Genomic DNA, 21,266 nt, shown 5'->3' with positions numbered 1-21,266 from the left:
CAGACAGATACAAACTCTGGTATTTGAGGCCATATTCCTGGTGCTATTTGAAGTCAACATACAAAGATGAAAAGAGGCTGGCTTCCTCAAGAGAACAATCATCCAAAGCAGACTTAAATATTTGTAACAGTCCCCTGGCCTGAATATCAGAGAAGGTCTCAGGGGAGATCTGACACCGCAAGACAGTCTGAAAAGATCTCTCAGCTGAAGAGATCTGCAGGAGTGGCAGCTTAATATTATTAACTGCCACCAAAAGTGTTTACAGGCTGCAGCGTGAATGACTTGGTGTCCACACTTTCACAGATTCCACAGTTACTTATGTAGTTTTTCCAAGTTAATAAAATACAGAATGGAGTTCATTAACAGCAATGGTCTCATTTGAAAACCTGAGCATGCTGCTGCATTTCTATTTATGGTCACTTTTAAAGACAGCAGTTTGGCCAAAGTGCCCGACCACTGCTGATCTGTATCACACTGAAACATATACTATATTACTACACATTATAGAGTTTATGGATAATAAGTATACCATGGCCCCATACTCGTGTTTGGAGTTAAAATTTAAAAAGTGAAAGCATGAAACCAGCAGGTGATGTGAGCCGTCACATGGACCAAATGATACAAGTGCATGGATGAAAACAACTTCAGACGTTTCCTGCAGATTTCTCACACTCAGCTCAGGCTGAGGCCGTCCGAGCTTCTAGAAGGCTCTTTAAGCCTTCTGCAGGAAATGTTTGACCAGAGCTTTCAACAAATGAGGAAACTGACCAACTACAATCCCAGGTGTATTGTAGCAACTGCTCATTTAGCTGAACTAGATCCAGGGGCAGCACCGTGGTGCAGTTGTTAGTAGGGCTGTGCGATATGACAAAAATCTCAGACATTTATCGTCCTGACAACGATATAAATCACAAAAATGTAACATTTTCTGTAAATTCTGTGAATCTCAGGCAGCTCGACTTGCGTTTAGTGTTTCCAGCTGCGCGTCATGTAGCTGGAGTCGAGTGTTTTAACCGATGCATGAAACGATACATTTTTAGACATAAGTTGTAACGGCGCCGTTTTCTCTCAAAATTTGAGTCTAAGCTTTATTTTTTAGCACCTGACGGCTCTTTTTTTGCTTCTCATCCGTAAACTCTCTGCATGCTCTTTCACGTGATTCAGTTTATTTTGAAAAGTCTCAAAAGGATCTTGAGCTTTATTGTGAAAGGTTTATGTGGAAAACAAACAAGCGGACAGCGGAGCCACGATGAAAAACAATGAAAAATATTGCTGTAAACAGTTTATTTTGCGACACCACGAAACAAACGATAGACGCTTTTATATCGTCATCGATATATATGGTTATATCGAACAGCTAGTTGTTAGCACTGTGTGCAGAGTGTGAGGTTAACTGATTATTCTAAATTGTGAATAGGTGTGATTGTGAGTTTGAACGGCTGTCTGCCTGTAAGTGTTAGCTCTGCGACCGAGTGGCGGCCTGTGCAGGGTGTAATTTTGTAATGTACCATATCAGGTCATGAAAAAAGGCAAATGGAAAATGTGTTTCTCTTTGATATTATTTGACAAAACATACATTACACACTTTACAAAAGGTTGATTCTGTTCATCAACCTTTTGATAACATATGGCTTCTGCAGAGATCCAGTAGGCTGGTCATCTACAGTTAGGTCCATAACTTGTTGGACAAAGACATCATTTTTTTGTAGTTTTCAAACCATATGTGACTGAAGTATTTCAGCTTTCATTTAAGGGGTTTTACAAACATGCATTAACTGAATTACAGCCACTTTCATGCAGAGATCTAAAATGAATTAGGTAGTTCAATGACAAGCAGTTTCATGACCATGCGAGGTTATTCCCTCATCAAATGTATCAGGTATACAGTGCTGTGCATTTGCCACATCCTGTTTCAGATCATCAAACAAATTTTATATTAGACAAAGACAAAGTAAATACAAAATGCAGTTTCCAAATGATGATTTAGGAGAAAGAAACTAAACCTACGTGGCCATAGCTATTCAAGTAATCCCCCCCCCTCATGTCAAATCAGCAACTGACTGTGATGAATCCATTTTTATGGAAAGCTGAGTTTAACTGGATACTGTGTGACCTGATGAATCAAGGAGGATAAAAGATCTCAAAAAGTTGCACATCATGACACAAAATACACTCTAGAACAGATAAGAACCAAAGTCATTAACATGTATGAGTCTGGAAAACATGACTTTGCAAAGCTATTTTTAACACTTTGGGACAGCAGCAGTAAGGCAGAGAGGGGCGTCCATGGAGAGAATATTGAATTAACAGTTTATAGCTTCTCGCTGTAATTTTGAATAAGAGGCCCAAACACGATGAAGCTAATGTTAGCTTTATTAGGGTGAGCTGTGACGTGCACAGGGCTGTACTCTGCTCAGATTCAGACAAATGCTGCAGAAACCTGATCGAAATCTTGCAGAGCAGCTTTTCAGTTGATAACCAGAAGGATCCACAAACTGAAGGTGGATGCAGTAAATGCCTGACGGAGCGTCTCTCAGGAAGAAATGCTGCATTTGTTGATGTCCATGGGTTTTAGACTCCAGCTGGTCATTTTCTACAACAGATTTTCATCCAAGCATTAAAATAAAATTGTTAGTTTGTTGAATTAATGCATCTGAAAATGTATAAATGTTGTGCTTCCTTTGGTTTGTAAAAGTCTTACATTTAAGGCTGAAAGTCTGCACTTCAACACCCTGCTTCATGGAGGGAAAGTGGCACTGAGTGCTTTCATTTATCGTTCCCAGGTAGCTCGGTGTGGAAAGCTTTTTACTTCACTCCAAACTTCTACCCAGAAAACAAGATGGGATGTTTCCATACACATATCTGCTTTTGCACGCCGGAGCACGTTACCTTCCACGATCCTCCTCTGCTCTTCGATCTCTCAAAGGACCCATCAGAGAGCACACCGCTGACCCCAGACACTGAGCCTGCCTTTCACTTTGTCCTGGCCACAATGAAGGAAGCTGTGAAGATGCATCGGCGCTCACTGAAGCCAGTGGAGAACCAGTTAAGTCACGCGAACCTGATGTGGAAGCCCTGGCTGCAGCCCTGCTGCTCCACAGTCACGCAGCTCTGTCAGTGCCAGCTGTACCAGTAAGCTTCTGTGGAGGCGGCACTGGAAGATCCTTGCTGCTGTTTAGTCACACTAATCTGAATATGGACACTTCATATGAACTTCTCAAATCCACGATTAAACCTTTGTTTTGTCAGGGCGCAGTCATCTGTTGCACTGATTTTATTTCACTTGATGTAGTAACAAAAGCCTCACATTCAGAGATCTAGTCAGCACACAGGTGGCAATTATAAAATACAATAGACTGGATAACAACAAAGCTGAGTGACTAACACAGTAAAGTTGTCAGCTGTCAAATCAGAAAATATATTATGAGACTTAGACCTCAATAAAAGTTCAGAGAATCGTCTTATACAAGTCTAAGAGCTACAGTACGAGCTGCAAAGGGGGGGTCATGAATGATTAACAAATGTTGTGATACCCACGATCTGATACTGATTTTCTGGTTTAGTTGAGGCAGCTGAGGTAAAGAAAATCAGGCTTGGTTGAACTAATTTCCAGAGAATATGGTGACCATCCGTGAGCTGAGCAACAGTTTGGACTTTAAACACAAAGTCAGCTAGATTTCAAAAGTCTAGTGTGGTCTGACATGTTTGTATACAGTTCAATTCAGTTTTATTTATACAGCACCAAATCACAACAACATTTGTCTCAAGACGCTTTATACTGTAAGGTCGACCCTACAATAACAAAAACGAAACAGAACAAAACCCCAACAATCAGATGACCCCCTATGAGCAGCACTTTGGCGACAGTGAGAAGGTAAAACTCCCTTTTAACAGGAAGAAAGAACCAGGCTCAGGGAGGGGCGGGGCCATCTGCTGTGATTGGTTGGGGTGAGAGAAGGAAGACAGGATAAAGACATGCTGTGGAAGAGAGACAGAGATTAATAATAACTAATAATTGAATGCAGAGTATGAACATGATGTCAACTGTGACTGAAGTAGAAACTCCCAGTGCATCATGGGAATCCCCCGGCAGCCTACACCTATTGCAGCATAACTAAGGGAGGATTCAGGGTCACCTGGTCCAGCCCTAACTATATGCTTTAGCAAAAAGGAAAGTTTGAAGCCTAATCTTGAAAGTAGAGATAGTGTCTGTCTCCCGAATCCAAAGTGGAAGCTGGTTCCACAGAAGAGGGGCCTGAAAACTGAAGGCTCTGCCTCCCATTCTACTTTTAAATACTCTAGGAACAACAAGTAGGCCTGCAGAGCGAGAGCGAAGTGCTCTAATAGGGTGATATGGTACTACAAGGTCATTAAGATATGATGGGGCCTGATTATTTAAGACCTTGTATGTGAGGAGCAGGATTTTGAATTCTGGATTTAATAGGAAGCCAAAACAGGAGAAATCTGCTCTCTCTTTCTAGTCCCTGTCAGGACTCTTGCTGCAGCCTTTTGGATTAGCTGAAGGCTTTTCAGTGAGTTTTTTGGACATCCTGATAATAATGAATTACAGTCGTCCAGCCTGGAAGTAATAAATGCATGAACTAGTTTTTCAGCGTCACTCTGAGACAGGATATTTCTAACTTTAAAGATGTTGCGCAAATGGAAGAACGCAGTCTTACATATTTGTTTAATATGTGCGTTGAAGGACATGTCTTGGTCAAAAATGACTCCAAGGTTCCTCACAGCGTTACTGGAGGCCAAGGTAATGCCATCCAGAGTAAGAATCTGGTTAGATACCATATTTCTAAGATTTTCAGGGGCAAGTACAATAACCTCAGTTTTATCTGAATTAAGAAGCAGAAAGTTAGCGGCCATCCAGGTCTTTATGTCTTTAAGACATTCCTGCAGTTTAACTCATTGGTGTGTGTTATCTGGCTTCATAGACAGATAGAGCTGGGTGTCATCTGCATAGCAGTGAAAATGTATGCTATGTCTTCTGATGATACTGCCTAAGGGAAGCGTGTATAATGTAAACAGAATTGGTCCTAGCACTGAACCCTGTGGAACTCCATAATTAACCTCAGTGTGTGAAGAGGACTCTCCATTTACATGAACAAACTGGAGTCTATTAGATAGATATGATACAAACCACTGCAGTGCAGTACCTGTAATACCTACAGCATGTTCTAATCGCTCTAATAGGATATTATGGTCGACAGTATCGAACGCTGCACTAAGGTCTAGCAGGACAAGCACAGAGATGAGTCCACTGTCAGAGGCCATAAGAAGATCATTTGTAACCTTCACTAAAGCTGTTTCTGTGCTGTGATGAGCTCTGAAACCTGACTGAAACTCTTCAAATAAACCATTCCTCTGCAGATGATCTGTTAGCTGTTTGACAACTACTCTTTCAAGGATGTTTGATATGAAAGGAAGGTTGGAGATTGGCCTATAATTAGCTAAGACTGCTGGGTCTAGAGATGCTTTTTGAGTAAAGGTTTAACTACAGCCAGCTTGAAGGCCTGTGGTACATAGCTGATTATTAGAGATAGGTTGATCATATTTAAGATCGAAGCATTAATTAATGGCAGGACTTCTTTGAGCAGTTTTGTAGGAATGGGGTCTAAAAGACACGTTGATGATTTGGAGGAAGTAATTATTGAAGTTAACTCAGAAAGATCAACTGGAGAAAAAGAGTAACTTAACATCAATGGTACTAAGAGTAGCTGTAGATAATATTACATCTGCGGGATGATTACTGGTCATTTTTCCTCTAATGATTAAAATGTTATTTGTGAAGAAGTTCATGAAGTCATTACTAGTTAACGTTAAAGGGATGGTTGGCTCAACAGAGCTCTGACTATTTGTCAGCCTGGCTACAGTGCTGAAGAGAAACCTGGGGTTGTTCTTATTTTCTTCAATCAGTGATGAGTAGTAAGATGTTCTGGCTTTGCGGAGGGCTTTCTTATAAAGCAGCAAACTATTTCTCCAGGCTAAATGATGATCCTCTAAATTTGTGACTCTCCAGCTTACGAGTCATCTGCTTTCAGGTGAGTGTTTGAAAGTTATACCTCTGATGTGAGAATTTCTTTTTCAGAGGAGCAGATTCGTATGTAGTAAAGAAGTGAAATTGTTAACAAGATAATCGACCTCTGTGGGATGGCATGAAACCTTTTGGAATCCAAGATAACGCTGACCTCAGCCAGGGGGACAGTGACAACCTTCAGCAGCACCAGGAAGAGAGCCATGTTGCTGCCGTTTGGGTTATTTTCCCAGAGAAGACCCATCTATAGCACCAGTTCACTGATGGTGTCAGTGGTGCTTTATAATTACAGTGAAAACTATAAATGTCTTGTGAGCAAGCACTCTACAATAGTGGGAAGGAAAAACACCCTTTTAACAGGAAGTAACCTGCAGCAGAACTATGCTCAGGGAGGGGCGGGGCTCCCGGGCCCCTGCAGCCAGTCTTACCTGAGCCCTTTTCCACACCCCACCACCCTGTGTTTAAGTCAGGACCTGCCCTAGCGTCTTTTTAACCATCAGTTACTGTGTGTGTGTGTTCCAGTTCAGGTTCAGTCACTGGAGCTCGAAATTCAAATAAACTTATTGGAACCACATTTAGATGTACGGCTGAAAAATATCATTTTGTGCAGCACCGTAACAGGTTCAAGCCTGACTTCTCTGAAAAGCTCCATGAACAGTGCGTCTGTGGCTGATGACAGTCGCAGGACCTCTGTGATCATATCTGGCACTGGTGGTAGTGGAGTGAGAGATCAGAGAACAGCAGTATCTATTCATTCCTCAGAGCTGAGGAAAAAAGTTAATTTGAACTCATCAATATCCAAAGAAATCAGCCTAAACTGCACAGAATGTGAGCGTGTGAACAAACAACCAATGAAAGCTTAGTCTGGGGCTGAGCATCGGGGCATGTGACCTGTAAATGTGTTCAGTGTGTTTCAGGCATAAAACCTGCCCACAGCGTGGAAAGAAAAGCGTCTGGACTTCTTTGAGTTGCTTGAAGACGTTTCACCTCTCATCCGAGAAGCTTCTTCAGTTCTAGTTATTGTCTGAGTGTGTTGCTGGGTCTGAAGTACCCGGCCCTCGAGGCCTGGAGTGTGACACCCCTGGCCACACTCCAGGCCTCGAGGGCCGGTGCCCTGCAGGTTTTAGACGTGTCCTTGATCCAACACAGCTGATTCAAATGGTTAAATGACCTCCTCATCATGTCCTGAAGTTCTCCAGAGGCCTGGTAATGAACTAATCATTTGGTCAAGGTGTGCTGACCCAGGGTGACACCTAAAACCTGCAGGACACCGGCCCTCGAGGCCTGGAGTTCGACAGCCCTGTTGTAGTTGGATACACTGTCTGAATGTGCCTGCAAAAAATAAAATAAAATCAACCCTCAGCATCGCTAACAGACCTGTAGCCTGGTGTGTTTCAGCAGTGAGCTCTTTGCTTTGAGGGAACGTGGACAGGCTGACTATGATGAGGACTGCAGACCGTAAGTCACATCAGAGCTCGTGATAACAGACTGTCTGTTGAGAACACAGGGATATCACGCGTCCTGATTCGCCCTCAGTTTAGGCCATATACTTTAATACATGTCACGCTCCTTCATGCTCAGATAGTACAGTGTAGAAAACAATCAGGAAATAGCCGTTATGTTTTGCTTATTTCTTCAGCGTGCAGGCGAGGGTAACAAAGAAATCTTTGCAGCTTGTGGAGTTGTTTATTAGCCTGTGCAAAGGTACCAATCATATCTGCCGAATGGATCTCCCAGCAGCCCCGGGGCACAGCGGGAGCTTCTACTGCAGTATTGTGGTTACAGCCCAGAATCCCATTTCCCCAAATAACTGTGGACAGAACAGCACAAAGGGCACGGATGTTCCTGGATTGCATAAATACTAGACCTCCATCCTCTTTGGGCCTTTGTAGAATCAGTTTCCACTGCATTCGTTTAGGACCAGAGGACAGTGCAGCTCGCAGATGAAAAACTTCCAGGAGCTGAAAAGCATTCTCTGCTTTCCAGTGGATCTGAACGGCTTATCACACAAATAACACATTGCAGGTGTGAACAACAGCTTTTCAGTCCCATACACTGAAGTCAACAGCTGAATGATTACACTAACAAATGAGCTCCTTCAGCTGGCCTCCGTCCACACAGCAGTCCCCTACTGTAGTTCATTACGAGACTCAACATTAGGGAGAAAAACATAAGCCGGGGTTTCTTTGCCGCAGGCGCAAGCTTTAAATGAGCCTTATTACCACAAGCAGCAGGTGAGCTTACATAATAACACAATACGCACAAGTGAGATATGTGTGTGTGTGTGTGTGTCGAAATCAAATTTAGATGTTACAAGTTTAAAATGCAAAACAATCCTGAATCGTTTCAGTAAGAACTCAAACACAAACTCAAGCCTGTCCTGGTGACTCAGGTCATGTTTGTCTGTTGACATTAGTGTTGAAGACTTTGTTGTTAAAGGTAAGAATAAAAGTTGACTGATTACAGCAGACAGTAGGATGACCTCTGTGTTTGCAGCAGATCTTCACAGATCTCTGTTACTAATAATGTTTAACTGACGATACAACATTCAGGTTCTGTACTATTCAGGACTGTTCATGATGCACATCCCTGGGTGGACTTCTGCACGTCATAAATCAGCTACATAAACTGACTTGAACTGAATTCATGATGATCATTGGTGGATTTTCCCTGCACATGTTTGCCAGTCGTCTTTGTCGTGAGTCTGTTGAATATTTCAGAAAAAAGGGGCCGCACAAAAGCAACTATTTTATCTTAATAGATCAATTTTTAAACTTTTTGAAAAATAAAGTAAAAGTCTTTTTCACTTAGTTACATCTGAACAGTTTTGCTAAATCTTGGAACCCATGAGGCTGTGGGTCTATAGCTTTGCTCTTTTACTTTCTCCTTTCTCTCTTTAAAACTTTAAGACACAGAGGAACAGAGCCTTTTACTCCACTGGTTGTACTTTGTGTGTTTATTTAACTTTTTTCTCATGATTTCCATTTACTTACATTAGAAACAAATGAGATTAGGCCACATTCACTCATCATAGTGTGAATGTGGGGGCATAGTGTTTGTTTAAGGTTTGAATGGCCCAGGGGAAGAAGCTGTTAGTTTGTCTGGAGATGTGGGTCGGTGCCTCAGAGACACAAACAGGTGGTGGGTCAGGTGCAAGGGGCTCACCTTTGATGGTCCTGGTTTTTCTGAGACAGGAGGATCTGGCGATGGCCTCCAGGGGTGGCCGAGGGCAGCCAATGATTTTTGGGGCGGTATTAATTACCCGTTGAGCAGCCTTCCTGTTCTCAATAGTGCCCACTGTGTACCAAACACCCAGGCAGTAGGAGAGCATGCTCTCTCTCTAATGAGAGTGGAGCGGACCTGTCTGTGCCTCATGAAGTCCATTATGAGTTCTTTTAAGGACGTTCAGCTTCCGGTTATGAGCACAAGCGGGACAAGTTCTCTCCACCCTGTCCGCTGTCTCATCTCAACAGAGAAGAGTCCAATCATAGTGGTGTCATAGGCATACTTGATAAAGACGTTGGTTGGATGGGTTGGTGTACAGTCATATGTGTACAGGGCATACAGCAGGGGGCTGAGAACGCAGCCCTGAGGGCATCCGGTGCTGAGTGACAGTGGGGGGAGAGGTGGGGCCGAGTTGGACTGATTTAGACCGGTTTGCAAGAAAAACTTTGATCCAGGAGGATCACGGAGGATCTGAAGGTGGTCCAATTTGGCTGTGAGGATTTCTGGTATTATGGTGTTGAACGCTGAGCTGTAATCCATAATAAGCATCCTCATGTAGCTCTTCCTGCTCTCCAGATAGCTCAACTCTCTGTGAGGGGTGATGGTGGTGGCATTCTCTGTGGATCGATTTGGTCTGTACGCAAACTGGTGGGGGTCGAGGGACGGGGGGTAGACAGTCTCTGATGTGCAGAGACACTATGTGCTCGAAACACTTCATGATTACAGACATGAGGGCTATAGGCCTGTAGTCATTGAGGCTGTCTATGCCAGTTCAGTCTTTCTTGGGGATGGGAAATGGTAATTCATTAGGTAGTAGAATATGGGGGCAGAAAAGAATAAATATCACTGATCACAGAGAGACAGACAGAAAAAAATACTCTCACTTCTACATATAACCCCTAATTTAGACCCTTCAATCAACTTAACCTTTCTGTCTGTGTACTGTGAGGGAAACAGGAGAAACCTCAGAAAACTCATGCAAATGCAGACCGCTTCACTGGTATGCAATGATCACACTAGAATACCTGCAAGATTGGTACAAACATCAATAAAACTAGCATTAATCAAATAACTAAAAACATATAGTGTAACAGTAGAATTTGAGTTGTAAAGGAAAGCATCTTTAAGAACAAAGTCAAAGGTGACAACAGGAGAGTACAACAACAGGGCCATTTGAATTGTATTTGAAATTGTGCAGAGTTCCTATTGGTAAGCTGGATGTTGAGGTGTGTGTAGGTGGCACTGATCACATAGCTGGTTGCTATAAAAGCAGGGTGATTGCTGTTCAGCAGCCACGGATCACATCATAAACTGACTGACAGCAAATACAATCTCTGAAAACTGATCTGTGTGGCTTGTTGTCCAAACAGGAGCAGATATGGGGAAAAGAAGAAGAAGAAGAAAGTGTGTACTTTATTGAGCCCCGTGGGGAAATTGCTCTCTGCATTTAACCCATTCACTCAGTGAAGCAGTGGGCAGCCATTGGGCACCCGGGGAGCAGTGTGTAGGGACGGTACCTTGCTCAGGGGTACCCCAGGGTAGCTGTTAAGGGGAATCGAACCCCCGACCTTCTGATCATGGGGCAACCACTCTACCTACTGAGCTATCCCTGCCCTATAGCAACTTTGAACTGGCACTTTGCCTCGTACTAACGGCTGCCTGTGGCTTAAAAGGAAACATTGAACGTGACACACACATTTTTATTGGGAAAAAGAACTGGACACAAGCAAGACTATTCTGCCAGACACATTATGTTGACTTGGCTACTTTGGAGATGATAAATATGAAAGTTATTATACCATTTTTGGTCCAAAGGAATATCCCAAACACTTGGATTGGTCTGCTCAGAGATCCTGAAGATGACTCATTCTGGAAGTCTATAAATCTAAGGTCAGTGTCAATTTTGAAATGACCTTTATGTCAATATCCATGTCTGTTTATGCTGATTTTGAGATGATTGTTGTGTTGATTTCAGAACAGGTGAAGGTGTCTCAGGTGATGACCTCTCACATACCAGCAAATGGGCCTCTGCACAGCAGGACTACTGTGCAGTTGTAGGAGATGACCTCATGTGGTACAGTGCACAATGTTCAAGTATCAATAATGTCTACTGTTCCCGAGGTGATGTAATCCAGTATCACACTGTTATGCTCAGTTGGTATGATGCTGTAAAGTGCTGTATGGAAAACTATGGTTACCTAGCCACTGTCACCCAGGTAAACTCAGGTGATGTTGACAAACGGGGCTGGATTGGACTGTATCGAGTGGGAGGCAAGACCTGGAACTGGACGGGTAGTTTAGCATCTAGCTACAGAAACTGGGCACCAGGACAGCCACTCACTGCAGACTGTGGCTCTTTGCATGCTTTTATCGGAGGCTGGGTAGGCTATGCATGCTCTGAAGAGTCTTACCCTTTTTGTTTTGTTGACAACCTGGTGGTGGTGAATGAGAACAAGACATGGGAGGACGCCTTGATTCACTGCAGAGAGATGAAAGCATCATGTGCTGGCTGTACATACGACCTCCTGAGCCTGACCGATGTCTCTCAGTACAACTATGTCAGAGACAGGATCTACAGAGCAACCACTGATGAGGTTTGAGTTTATTAGTTTTGAATTATAGATGTTCTTCTAAATGCATCACTTGTTCATAGATTCTGCATTAAACACCAGAGGAGTTCACGTTCAAGTGGCTTTAGTCTTTCTACTAGTTCAGTGCTTTAAGGCAGGCTGTGCTGTGGAGATGTCCTTTCATGTCCAATGTGTTGAAAATGTATACTCTAGAAAAGAAGTGCGTGTAAAAATATATATATATATTTTATTTTATTTTATTTTTTTAAAAAAAGGATCAATATTCATTTCAGAAAAAGCTTCACTAAAGCCTTAGTAATCAGCATTTGTGTCTGGCTTAATTTGCAAATATAAATTTTTTTGTCAGTAATTGATTGATTTGCCAGTTTATTTGCATTTTTCAGCTTTCTCAGAAAACTACCAACACTTCCACAGCCAGGAGTGACTCTCCCAGTTTTGTCCTGTATTTCTCAGGTTTGGATTGGCTTGCGCTTCCTGGGAGGAAAATGGTTTTGGAGACAAACCAGGTCCCAAAGATATGCTGCCGGACTGTCCGTCCAACTGGGAACACTGTGGGACAAACAGCACGTGGATGATCAGGGACTGCGCAGACAGAAGAAACTTTGTCTGCATTCAAGTAACCCCTCAGTGAATGAAACTGGCAGCTTAACATCAAATGCTACAATAATGCTTGTTCTATCAGTTCTTTAGCATATATTTAATTATTGTACACCTCTAAGTTTGATTCTAATATTATTAATCCTTTCATTTTATGCAATATAACTGTAACAATCTCTGAAAACAATGGTGTACTCTGAGGTTGTAGATACTTTGAAATGAAAAGTGCAGGTGATGTTTCACTTGTTGTGTTTAAACCTCTGCATCCAGCATATAAATTGTTTTGGTTTGCCTTGCTTTTCATTTATAATTAATTTTTCATTAACATGAAATCATGACTTACTGCTGCTACAGTGATACAGGCTCCTATAATGTTGGCTCTGTTAAGGTTATTGTAAAATATTTCAATTCAACAACCATCTCAAACAACTCTAGCTCTCAAAACGTAAGAATATTATTTAGTTTTTTTTAAAATACTCAGTCTATACCAAAATATTTCTTGTTTGCTGAAGACAGATTGCATCATTTTGATGTTTTAAGCAATTAAATAACATATTAAGAGAAGTATAACTGACCACCTGGGCTCTAGTGGTGGGAAGGGTCTTTGCGAGCCTCCATTAAAGCAAAATCGCACCAGAAAAGAAAAAGAAAGGGAGGGAAGAAATGTCAGGGAAGTCTGCTGTGTGGAGAGAAAAGCAGAGCAGAGCAGCTACAGGTTAAAATATATCATATAACATTTAGAAAAATTTAATCTAATGCAATTTAACATTCTGTTTTTAGGTTGACTCTACTTTAGAATTACAGTTTCATGAATATGAACTATATCTAAAAGTTTGGACAATCATTTAAGCTTTCATAATAATCAATAAAAAATGTAATTACATTATTAACCATTATTATAAGTTTCATTAAGTTATAACTGGTGAAAAACTACCTGAGGTTGGCAATGTCCCAAGATAGGGCTTGCACTTCTCACCACTGAAATCCAATAGGCCAGATAATTTAGTTTTAAAGATCTAATTAGTGATTTTGCTAAAAAGAAAATGTGCCAAGTGGTATGTTACTGAGGAATAAACTCCATCATCATCTATACATTATCATTATTGATTTATTATATTATTATTTGCATTTATTATATTATGATTTTTTTAAGATTTCTTAACACTTACGATTTTTTTGGCCTTCATGTTTTGAACCATCACACTGTAAATTAGGAAATCTGATGCTTTGTGTCCGTTACTGCAAATAAAACATGGCTCCAATGAATTGTTCAGTTGTCTTTATCGTAAGCAGTTTCTAAATGTGAGCCTTACAAAGCTAGGATTGCCTTTTGACGCCCTTTTATGCAATAAATGAAACAAAGTAGATTTATTTACTTATATTAAAATCAATCATTCACGAGGGAGATGGGTTAAGAAAGGAAGCAGGGCCACAGATTATTTATACATACAGTCCATAGTTTTGCGCTAAAGGCCCCCGGAACCAATTGTTAGGTTCCTACAGTAAGTAGAGCATTGTCGGATGCATTCCGAGGTGGAGCTAAGCTTACTTCCGTTTGTCATTCAGCTAGAGTGCTGCTGGATACATGGTGTGTCGCTTGTCAGGTATTTAAAACGCAGTAACGTTCTCCTTTTCTCTTTAAAAAGTCTTGATACGTCAAAACAAGGAAAGAAATGAGATTCGTAATCACAACATAGGAAAAGAAGGTGCCGGAGGGTTTGTTACCTGGATGTCGCGGTGTGTCCGCACAGGGTGTGCGGGATGTAGCTTAGCCAGCTAATGCACTGGTTATTCATTTCCTTTAGGACCCTACACTACTCTGTAGCTCTGCTAATATTCATATAAAATACACAAGCTAAACGACTCACTCAGAGACGGCAGACTGTCTTTGAATTTTTAACATTTTAAATTCCCGCGATCAGTGCAGTGTCATCAGTGAGGAGTTGATATTAAAATACTTTTACAGTAAAGAAGTAAACGCTGGCTAAGGTTTAAATGGTGCCGAATGAACCAAAAACCCAGTGACGGTAAATACAGCAGATATTATTAAACTGTAACTGATAGTAATTCAAACCCGTAAGTGAGCTATTTCGAACTTTTTGTCTGCTGCGGGAGTGAGCAGCTTTTCTGTGTTTTAAATCACTATAGTATCATATATAATTAAAGAGATGTTTTCTCTTGTTTTCTAACACAGTAAGTGGTTTTACTGACTTAAACTAATGCAATTGTTTCCCCCAGTCTTTGATCATTCTCTCTCTTTCTCTCTCTGCAGGAAGCTGCATTTTGTGACGAGACATCATGACACTTTTTCACTTTGGGAACTGCTTTGCTCTGGCCTATTTTCCGTACTTTATAACCTACAAGTGCAGCGGCCTGTAAGTGTCTGTGTGAATCAGTCAGTAATGCTTGACGGTATAATATTTAAATGCAGTTACAAGTAACACACTCATACATGGGCTCACATAGACCCTTCTTTCACATTCTTCTTCTTCTTTGTGGTAACATATGTTGCCAGACTGGGAAGTGTCTGCTAATAATCTTCTTAGAAATGTTCGAGCTTTTGGAGAGGGTCCACATAATCCTCTTAGACCTGCATAGTGTGCATAGTACGTTCATTAAAGGCATAATGTAAACCCTTTCTCTCACCATTACTGCATGCATATATTAAAGCTCTGTTCATCTAATTCAGGCATGTCAAATTCATTTTAAATGATGTGCTATATTCAGCCCACGTTGATTTTAAGCAGGCTGGACCAGTGAAAGTACATAATGAATATGTAAAATTACAGAATAATTTCTATTAGTTGATTGCCAAGACTAATTATAAAAAATATAAGTTTCATTAATTTACAGAAGTTTTTTATTTTTAAAACTGTGGCCTCATTGTTTGTTTGGTTTTTTAAACATAATATAATAGATGGTGGAAAAACAGAAACCTTTGTCTATTAATTGTTTGTCAGTTAATTTCGGGGTGTCAAACATATGGTGCGAGGGCCAGATGCAAGTTGACACAGTAAATGTAAATGGACTGGTTCTTATATAGCGTAAATGAACAAAAACTTTGTCTTTTAGAATTACAGGGTATTCTAGGCTATGAGCTACTATTACATTTTCTGTACAATTATGCATTTATTCCTTAATTTAAGCACTTTAAAAGAAATATTAAGCTATTTAAGAGGTTAAATGCACAAAGGGAGGTTTCACTGGTCCAACCCACTTAAGATGCAAGTGAGCTGTATAATACCATTCATACTATACAAATTACTTTTGTATAGTATGAATGGTAAGCTGTTTTTTTATTGATATGGAAAGCTGTTAAATGTATGAAAATGCATAATAATAAGTTCATAATCTAAGCTGTTCAGTGGGCTCAATTGGAGTTTTTTGCTGGGGCTATTCTGGCCCCGGGCCTTATGTTTGACCCTCTTGAACAAATGTTCTCTGTTTAGCTCGGAGTACAATGCCTTCTGGAGATGTGTCCAAGCTGGAGCAACGTACCTGTTTGTCCAACTTTGTAAGGTGAGACATTTTTTGTGGTTATGAAAATGGATCATATTTTTTTTGAGGCAGGAAAAAAAGCACAAAGTTAACATAAGTAAGTTTGGGTTTCAGATGCTGTTTCTAGCCACATTTTTTCCCACGTGGGAGGGAGGAGTAGGAGCGTATGACTTTGTAGGGGTGAGTGTTTAATGACAGTAACAACACCAAAAAGGAAGATAATCGTTCTTGTCATGTGTATATCATTAGAGAAAGGAAAGCATACAGAATACCAGCTTTAGCATTAGGCTGTAATGTTCTTGTTTGCGTTTCAGGAATTCATGAAAGCCACAGTGGACCTGGCAGACCTTTTAGGCCTCCATCTCGTTATGTCTCGCAACGCTGGCAAAGGAGAATACAAGATCATGGTGGCTGCCATGGGCTGGGCAACAGCAGAGCTCGTGATGTCGAGGTTAGCACTAACGTCTCATTTTATCAAAATGTGCTACACATCTACACAACAGGGGCTCATTCTGCATGTACGATCACACGATTAAAGTGCTGTCACAGTGAAGTTTGCATAAGCTCAAACAAGCTCAGGAGATGTTTTCTGTAGCATAAGCAGCATTACGTGAGGACCTGAAACCGTGTTGCTTAACCATGGCTGTGCCGTTCTTGTGAGAGGAACTGGTTTTAATCGAGCCAGTGATAACGGGAGGATTTAAGGGGAAGGAAAATAGCTCAGTCATTAAAATCCCTTTGCCTGCTCATTTCTTTTAGAAAGATGTCACTTAAATAAATGATATGAAATGCATTCACTGCCCACAGTATATGACACCATTTCACCATGACACCAGCCATTTCTGCTGCCTTGTTTTTAAGTCAGACAACAGTAAAAAAAAAATCCTACATAACATTTAAGTAATATTTAAAGCTGATAACTTTAAATATTACTTAAATCCGTAACCTGTTTTATATTGTTTTTTTTTTTATAGTATTTCATTTTTAAATTTTACTTTGTGGCCACATGTCTGAGAAAGGCTCTTTATAAATAAATGTTATTTACCTTGAATATTAACGGAGTACATAAGAAAACATGTAAATGATAACTTAATTAACATGATGGACACAGAAGTTGCAACAGTTAATGAATATCTTACTGCAGCATGCTTTTTGATTATTAGTTTCCTGTTACTTTTCCCTCACTACAAAGTAAAAGAAAAATATCCAAGACAACTGTTCCTATTAAAAGCGGAACAAACATACCTGTTTCTTCTCTTATCGATAATTTTCAATTTTAAGTTTCTCACAGACTTCTAAAATATTTACTTTTGTCTTTATGACAGGTGGCCTATTTAAGTTTATTAAGAACTGTATATATGTAAAATCATATTATATAATCACCGAGTGAAACATGAAAAACAGGTCCCATAACTCACTATCCTGCTTTTCAGGTGTCTTCCCCTGTGGGTCGGAGCCAGAGGGATTGAGTTTGATTGGAAATACATCCAGATGAGCTTTGACTCAAACATTAGTTTGGTGAGTGACTGCTGCTCTTCTCCCTTTTTAATATTTTCACACTAGTGACTCATCTTGTTTGTAGCGGTTTTACAGAAACATCACAGTAGAAACAATTTGGTCTTTGCATGTTCAGAGAAATTTGAAGTTTAAACGACTTCATTCCTGCGTTTCTTTTCTCTGTTATAATTGGCATTATCGTCATTGTTGTAATATGAGTGATTTTATTCTGGTACATTATTAAGGTACATTACATTGCTACGGCATCAGTGGTATGGATGTTTACACGATACGACCTTCCAAAGAGCTTCAGGCTGCCTGTGACTGTGCTGCTGGCTCTCTGTGTCTATAAGGCCTTCTTAATGGAGTAAGTCTTGGATGTTTCATATTTCATGTTACCATTCTTATATTATATAGGCTTACACAATATAAGAATTATTGTATTTTTACCACATTAAAGTCATTTTTTACCTACAATAATATATTTAACATTTATCTGCCCTGTGTGGGTGTAGCAAGCATATTACTGTATGTACAGTAATATGTTGTATCCTGGACTAACATTGTTATGAAGATGTAGGAACAGCACCGACAGAAGGATATCAGATCACACTTGCAACAATTTGAGTAACTTGAATAACTCGAATACAAAAAAATCCCTGATGCAAATTTTTTGCTTCGGTACTTCATTTAATGCAACAGAGATTGTCTGGGGTACCTGGATGTCCATCATGTGCATGCACAGAGGTATCAACAGACTGTTTCTGTTGTGGTACCTCTGTGCATGCAGGTACTACAAAGTTACATGTGCAACCTGGGTGCAGGGGAAGAGCAGCAGCCAGCAGTCGTCTCCTTTTCATTGTTTCACCTTTAAGCGCATACTGTGTATGTTGTTACCATTAGCTAGCTGCAGTGCTTACCACCTGTGCCAGTAGCCTCGATCCTTCAGTTGGAGCTCATTTTTTCTCTCCCAGAGGCTTCATAGATCACAACTCTCTGCACTCTGTTACTCAGAGTCGTGACAAAATGACAGGAGACGCAGTTGGGTGCAGTGACTGTCCAGGTGTTTCACATTGCCTGCAGCAGTTATCCAGAATGCATAGAACCCTAGTTATATTTGTAACTCTGATTTTACATCAAAGCCAAACGTCCAACTTAGGTGGGAGTGCATTAGTCCACCAGTGATGCTCCAACAATATAAATCTAGGAGGTGTAGGATTCATGAAAGGCATCAGCACAAAGCCTGTAATATTTATCAATTTTAAAAATTATTACAAATAATGTTCGTAAAATCATAAAATAAAAAGTCTGTAAAAAATACCTGAAATAGCTTTTAGGAAAAAATATTTTTGACTCGATAAACTGTTGCTTTATTGTTTGAAATTAGTTTTTGGGATTGATCTGCTGTTGAGTTCATGGGATTCATATACCGTACTTTCTGGACCATAAGCCGCTACTTTTTCCCTAGGTTTTGAGCCATGAGGCTTATACAAAGGTGCGGCTATTCTGTGGATTTTTCTTCCACCACTAGGGGGACTCTAACCAGAATTAGAATAAAAAACAAGATAGATGAAAAATCAATGCAAAGAAGAATACACTACTTTTTCTTTAGCAGATAGAACACGCACAACAAATTACCAACTGGTAATTATTTTCAAATCCTCGCCCCTTCATCATGGAAACCACACGAAGAAGTTCGTATGATGCAAGTTTTAAGTTGAAGGCCATCGATCTTGCTATCCAGGAGGGAAACCGCGCTGCTGCATGCAAGCTTAGCGTCAATGAGTCTATGGTGAGACGTTGGAGGCGGCAGCGGGAAGAGCTCATGCAATGCCAAAAGTCGAGAAAAGCTTTCAGAGGACATAAAAGCAGGTGGCCTGAACTTGAAAATGTCCTGGAGGAATGGGTGAACACACTGAGAGCAGGTGGCCGAGGTGTATCCACTGTACAGATCCGACTGAAAGCCAAAACAATCGCCCGCGAAATGAATATTAAAGATTTCAAAGGTGGGCCGTCATGGTGTTTCAGATTTATGAAACGTAAAAACCTGTCCGTCAGGGCACGGACCACTCTCTGTCAGCAACTCCCCCCTGACTATCAGGAAAAAGTTGAAAACTTCCACAAATTCGTTGAAAAAAAGATACAAGAAAACTCCATCGGACCAGACGATATAATCAATATGGATGAAGTACCTTTAACATTTGATCTGCCTCTGACTAGGACCGTTAACAAGACAGGTGCATCATCCGTGTTGTTGAAAACAACAGGCCATGAGAGGACGCACTTCACCTGCGTTCTGGCATGCACGGCATCCGGACAAAAACTTCCACCAATGGTGATTTTTAAGCGCATAACTATGCCGAAAGAACAACTCCCGAAAGGCATAGTGGTCAAAGTTAACACCAAAGGGTGGATGATAGAAGGTCTAATGAAGGAATGGTTAACGGAGTGCTATGGGAAGCGCCCGGGAGGATTTTTTCACCGGAAAAAAGCACTGCTTGTTTTGGATAGCATGAGGGCCCACATCACAGATTCTGTGAAAGCAGCGATCAAGAAAACAAACTCCATTCCAGCTGTGATTCCTGGAGGTACAACAAAGTTTTTGCAGCCACTTGACATCAGTGTAAATCGGGCATTTAAAGCTGCACTACGGGTTGAGTGGGAGACTTGGATGACAAGCGGTGAAAAGTCATTCACAAAAACTGGCCGCATGCGAAAAGCATCCTTTTCTGATGTCTGTCAGTGGATCCTAACAGCGTGGAGTGCTGTGAAAGAATCCACCATCACCAATGGGTTCCGAAAGGCTGGACTGCTGCGCGAAGAGAGTGGCGCACCTTCAGAGCCAACTTCACCGGAGGATGACAGTGACACGGAGAGCGAGACTGATGGAGACAGATGTGATGAAGCGCTTCTGAGCCTGTTCAACTCCGACACTGAAGAAGACTACTTCATGGGTTTCAGCGAAGATGATTAAAGTGACATGTGGTTTCAAATACAGGAAAAATGGAGGTAAATAAATAGCGGTTATTTTCTCTTGGTTCTGTTACGTTTTAATCAGCAAAGTTGCTGCCGTGTTAAAAGGCATTGTTCGGAAAGAATCTGTTCAGGTACATACTTGTACATTTGCACTACAAGATTGTTCTGTACATGCAGTAAATATCTATTTTTTCATCATAGATATCTGCGGCTTATAGCTGGGTGCGGCTTGTATATCTTTTTTTTTTTAATTTTTTAAAAATAGAGCGGATGCGGCTTATATACAGGTGCGCTCTATTGTCCAGAAAGTACGGTAATAATGAGACATTTTTGAGAAAACAAAGCATGGAGTGGAGCTACACTCTCAAACTTATACATAGCTTCCTAAGTTTTCCATTAAAAAACAAAGTAAAACATATTTAGAAATATCTTTTCTTTTTCTTTTTTTAAAATTGGAGACATAATTACTAATAGAAATATGGTTCCGGAATCAAAATGATCTGTTTCCATAATTTTTACTGGTTAAAATAAGTGAAAAATTGTTGCAGTACAACTGCAGGATTTGTGGACTTAAATACACTTTAAATGAAGAGAAATTATTTAAAGATGTGGCAGCAGAAGATAAGATAAGCTAAGATAAAACTTTATTAATAATCCCTCGGGTGGGTTCCTCTGGGAAATTCGGTTTCCAAAAGCACAGCACCGACAAAAGTTACAGTTACAGAATATTATATATATATATATATATATATATATATATGGGGTAATAGGCTGGCCAAAGGAGGAGATAGAAGCCACTGACATAAAGACAAGAAAGCTCCTTACCATGCATGGAGGGT

The 21,266-nt window shown here is 40.6% G+C and overlaps 2 protein-coding genes across 7 annotated transcripts in view; both read left to right on the top strand.

Annotated features, from left to right (window-relative positions):
• Nucleotides 1-12,058, top strand: part of LOC113032074 (steryl-sulfatase-like) — a 51,279-nt gene extending 39,221 nt beyond the window's left edge. Inside the window, exons 11-15 of one of the 5 annotated variants that reach the window (XR_013912226.1) lie at nt 2,784-3,045; nt 11,084-11,158; nt 11,244-11,342; nt 11,485-11,549; nt 12,001-12,058. Coding sequence is in view for 2 of the 5 variants with exons in the window: in XM_080308251.1 (XP_080164377.1) it covers nt 2,784-3,136 (353 nt within the window). In the remaining 3 variants the exon portion in view is untranslated. Of the gene's footprint in view, nt 1-2,783; nt 3,256-10,638; nt 11,159-11,243; nt 11,359-11,484; nt 11,550-12,000 lie in introns of those variants that run through there. The other 4 variants (XR_013912228.1, XR_013912227.1, XM_080308252.1 and 1 more) reach the window with 4 other exon arrangements.
• A 393-nt stretch (nt 12,059-12,451) lies between these two features.
• The window catches only part of tmem147 (transmembrane protein 147), a 14,148-nt gene continuing 5,333 nt past the window's right edge, over nt 12,452-21,266 (top strand). Inside the window, exons 1-7 of one of the 2 annotated variants that reach the window (XM_026185141.2) lie at nt 12,452-12,475; nt 14,729-14,831; nt 15,906-15,975; nt 16,069-16,134; nt 16,269-16,405; nt 17,388-17,472; nt 17,697-17,818. In XM_026185141.2, coding sequence (XP_026040926.1) covers nt 14,755-14,831; nt 15,906-15,975; nt 16,069-16,134; nt 16,269-16,405; nt 17,388-17,472; nt 17,697-17,818 — 557 coding nt within the window. In that variant the 5' untranslated portion in view covers nt 12,452-12,475; nt 14,729-14,754. Of the gene's footprint in view, nt 12,476-13,913; nt 14,061-14,728; nt 14,832-15,905; nt 15,976-16,068; nt 16,135-16,268; nt 16,406-17,387; nt 17,473-17,696; nt 17,819-21,266 lie in introns of those variants that run through there. The other variant, XM_026185139.2, reaches the window with a different exon arrangement.

Source organism: Astatotilapia calliptera, chromosome 11, assembly GCF_964374335.1.
Source record: "Astatotilapia calliptera chromosome 11, fAstCal68.1, whole genome shotgun sequence".
NCBI classification, from domain to species: domain Eukaryota; kingdom Metazoa; phylum Chordata; class Actinopteri; order Cichliformes; family Cichlidae; genus Astatotilapia; species Astatotilapia calliptera.
This window is presented reverse-complemented; position numbering and strand designations above follow the sequence as displayed.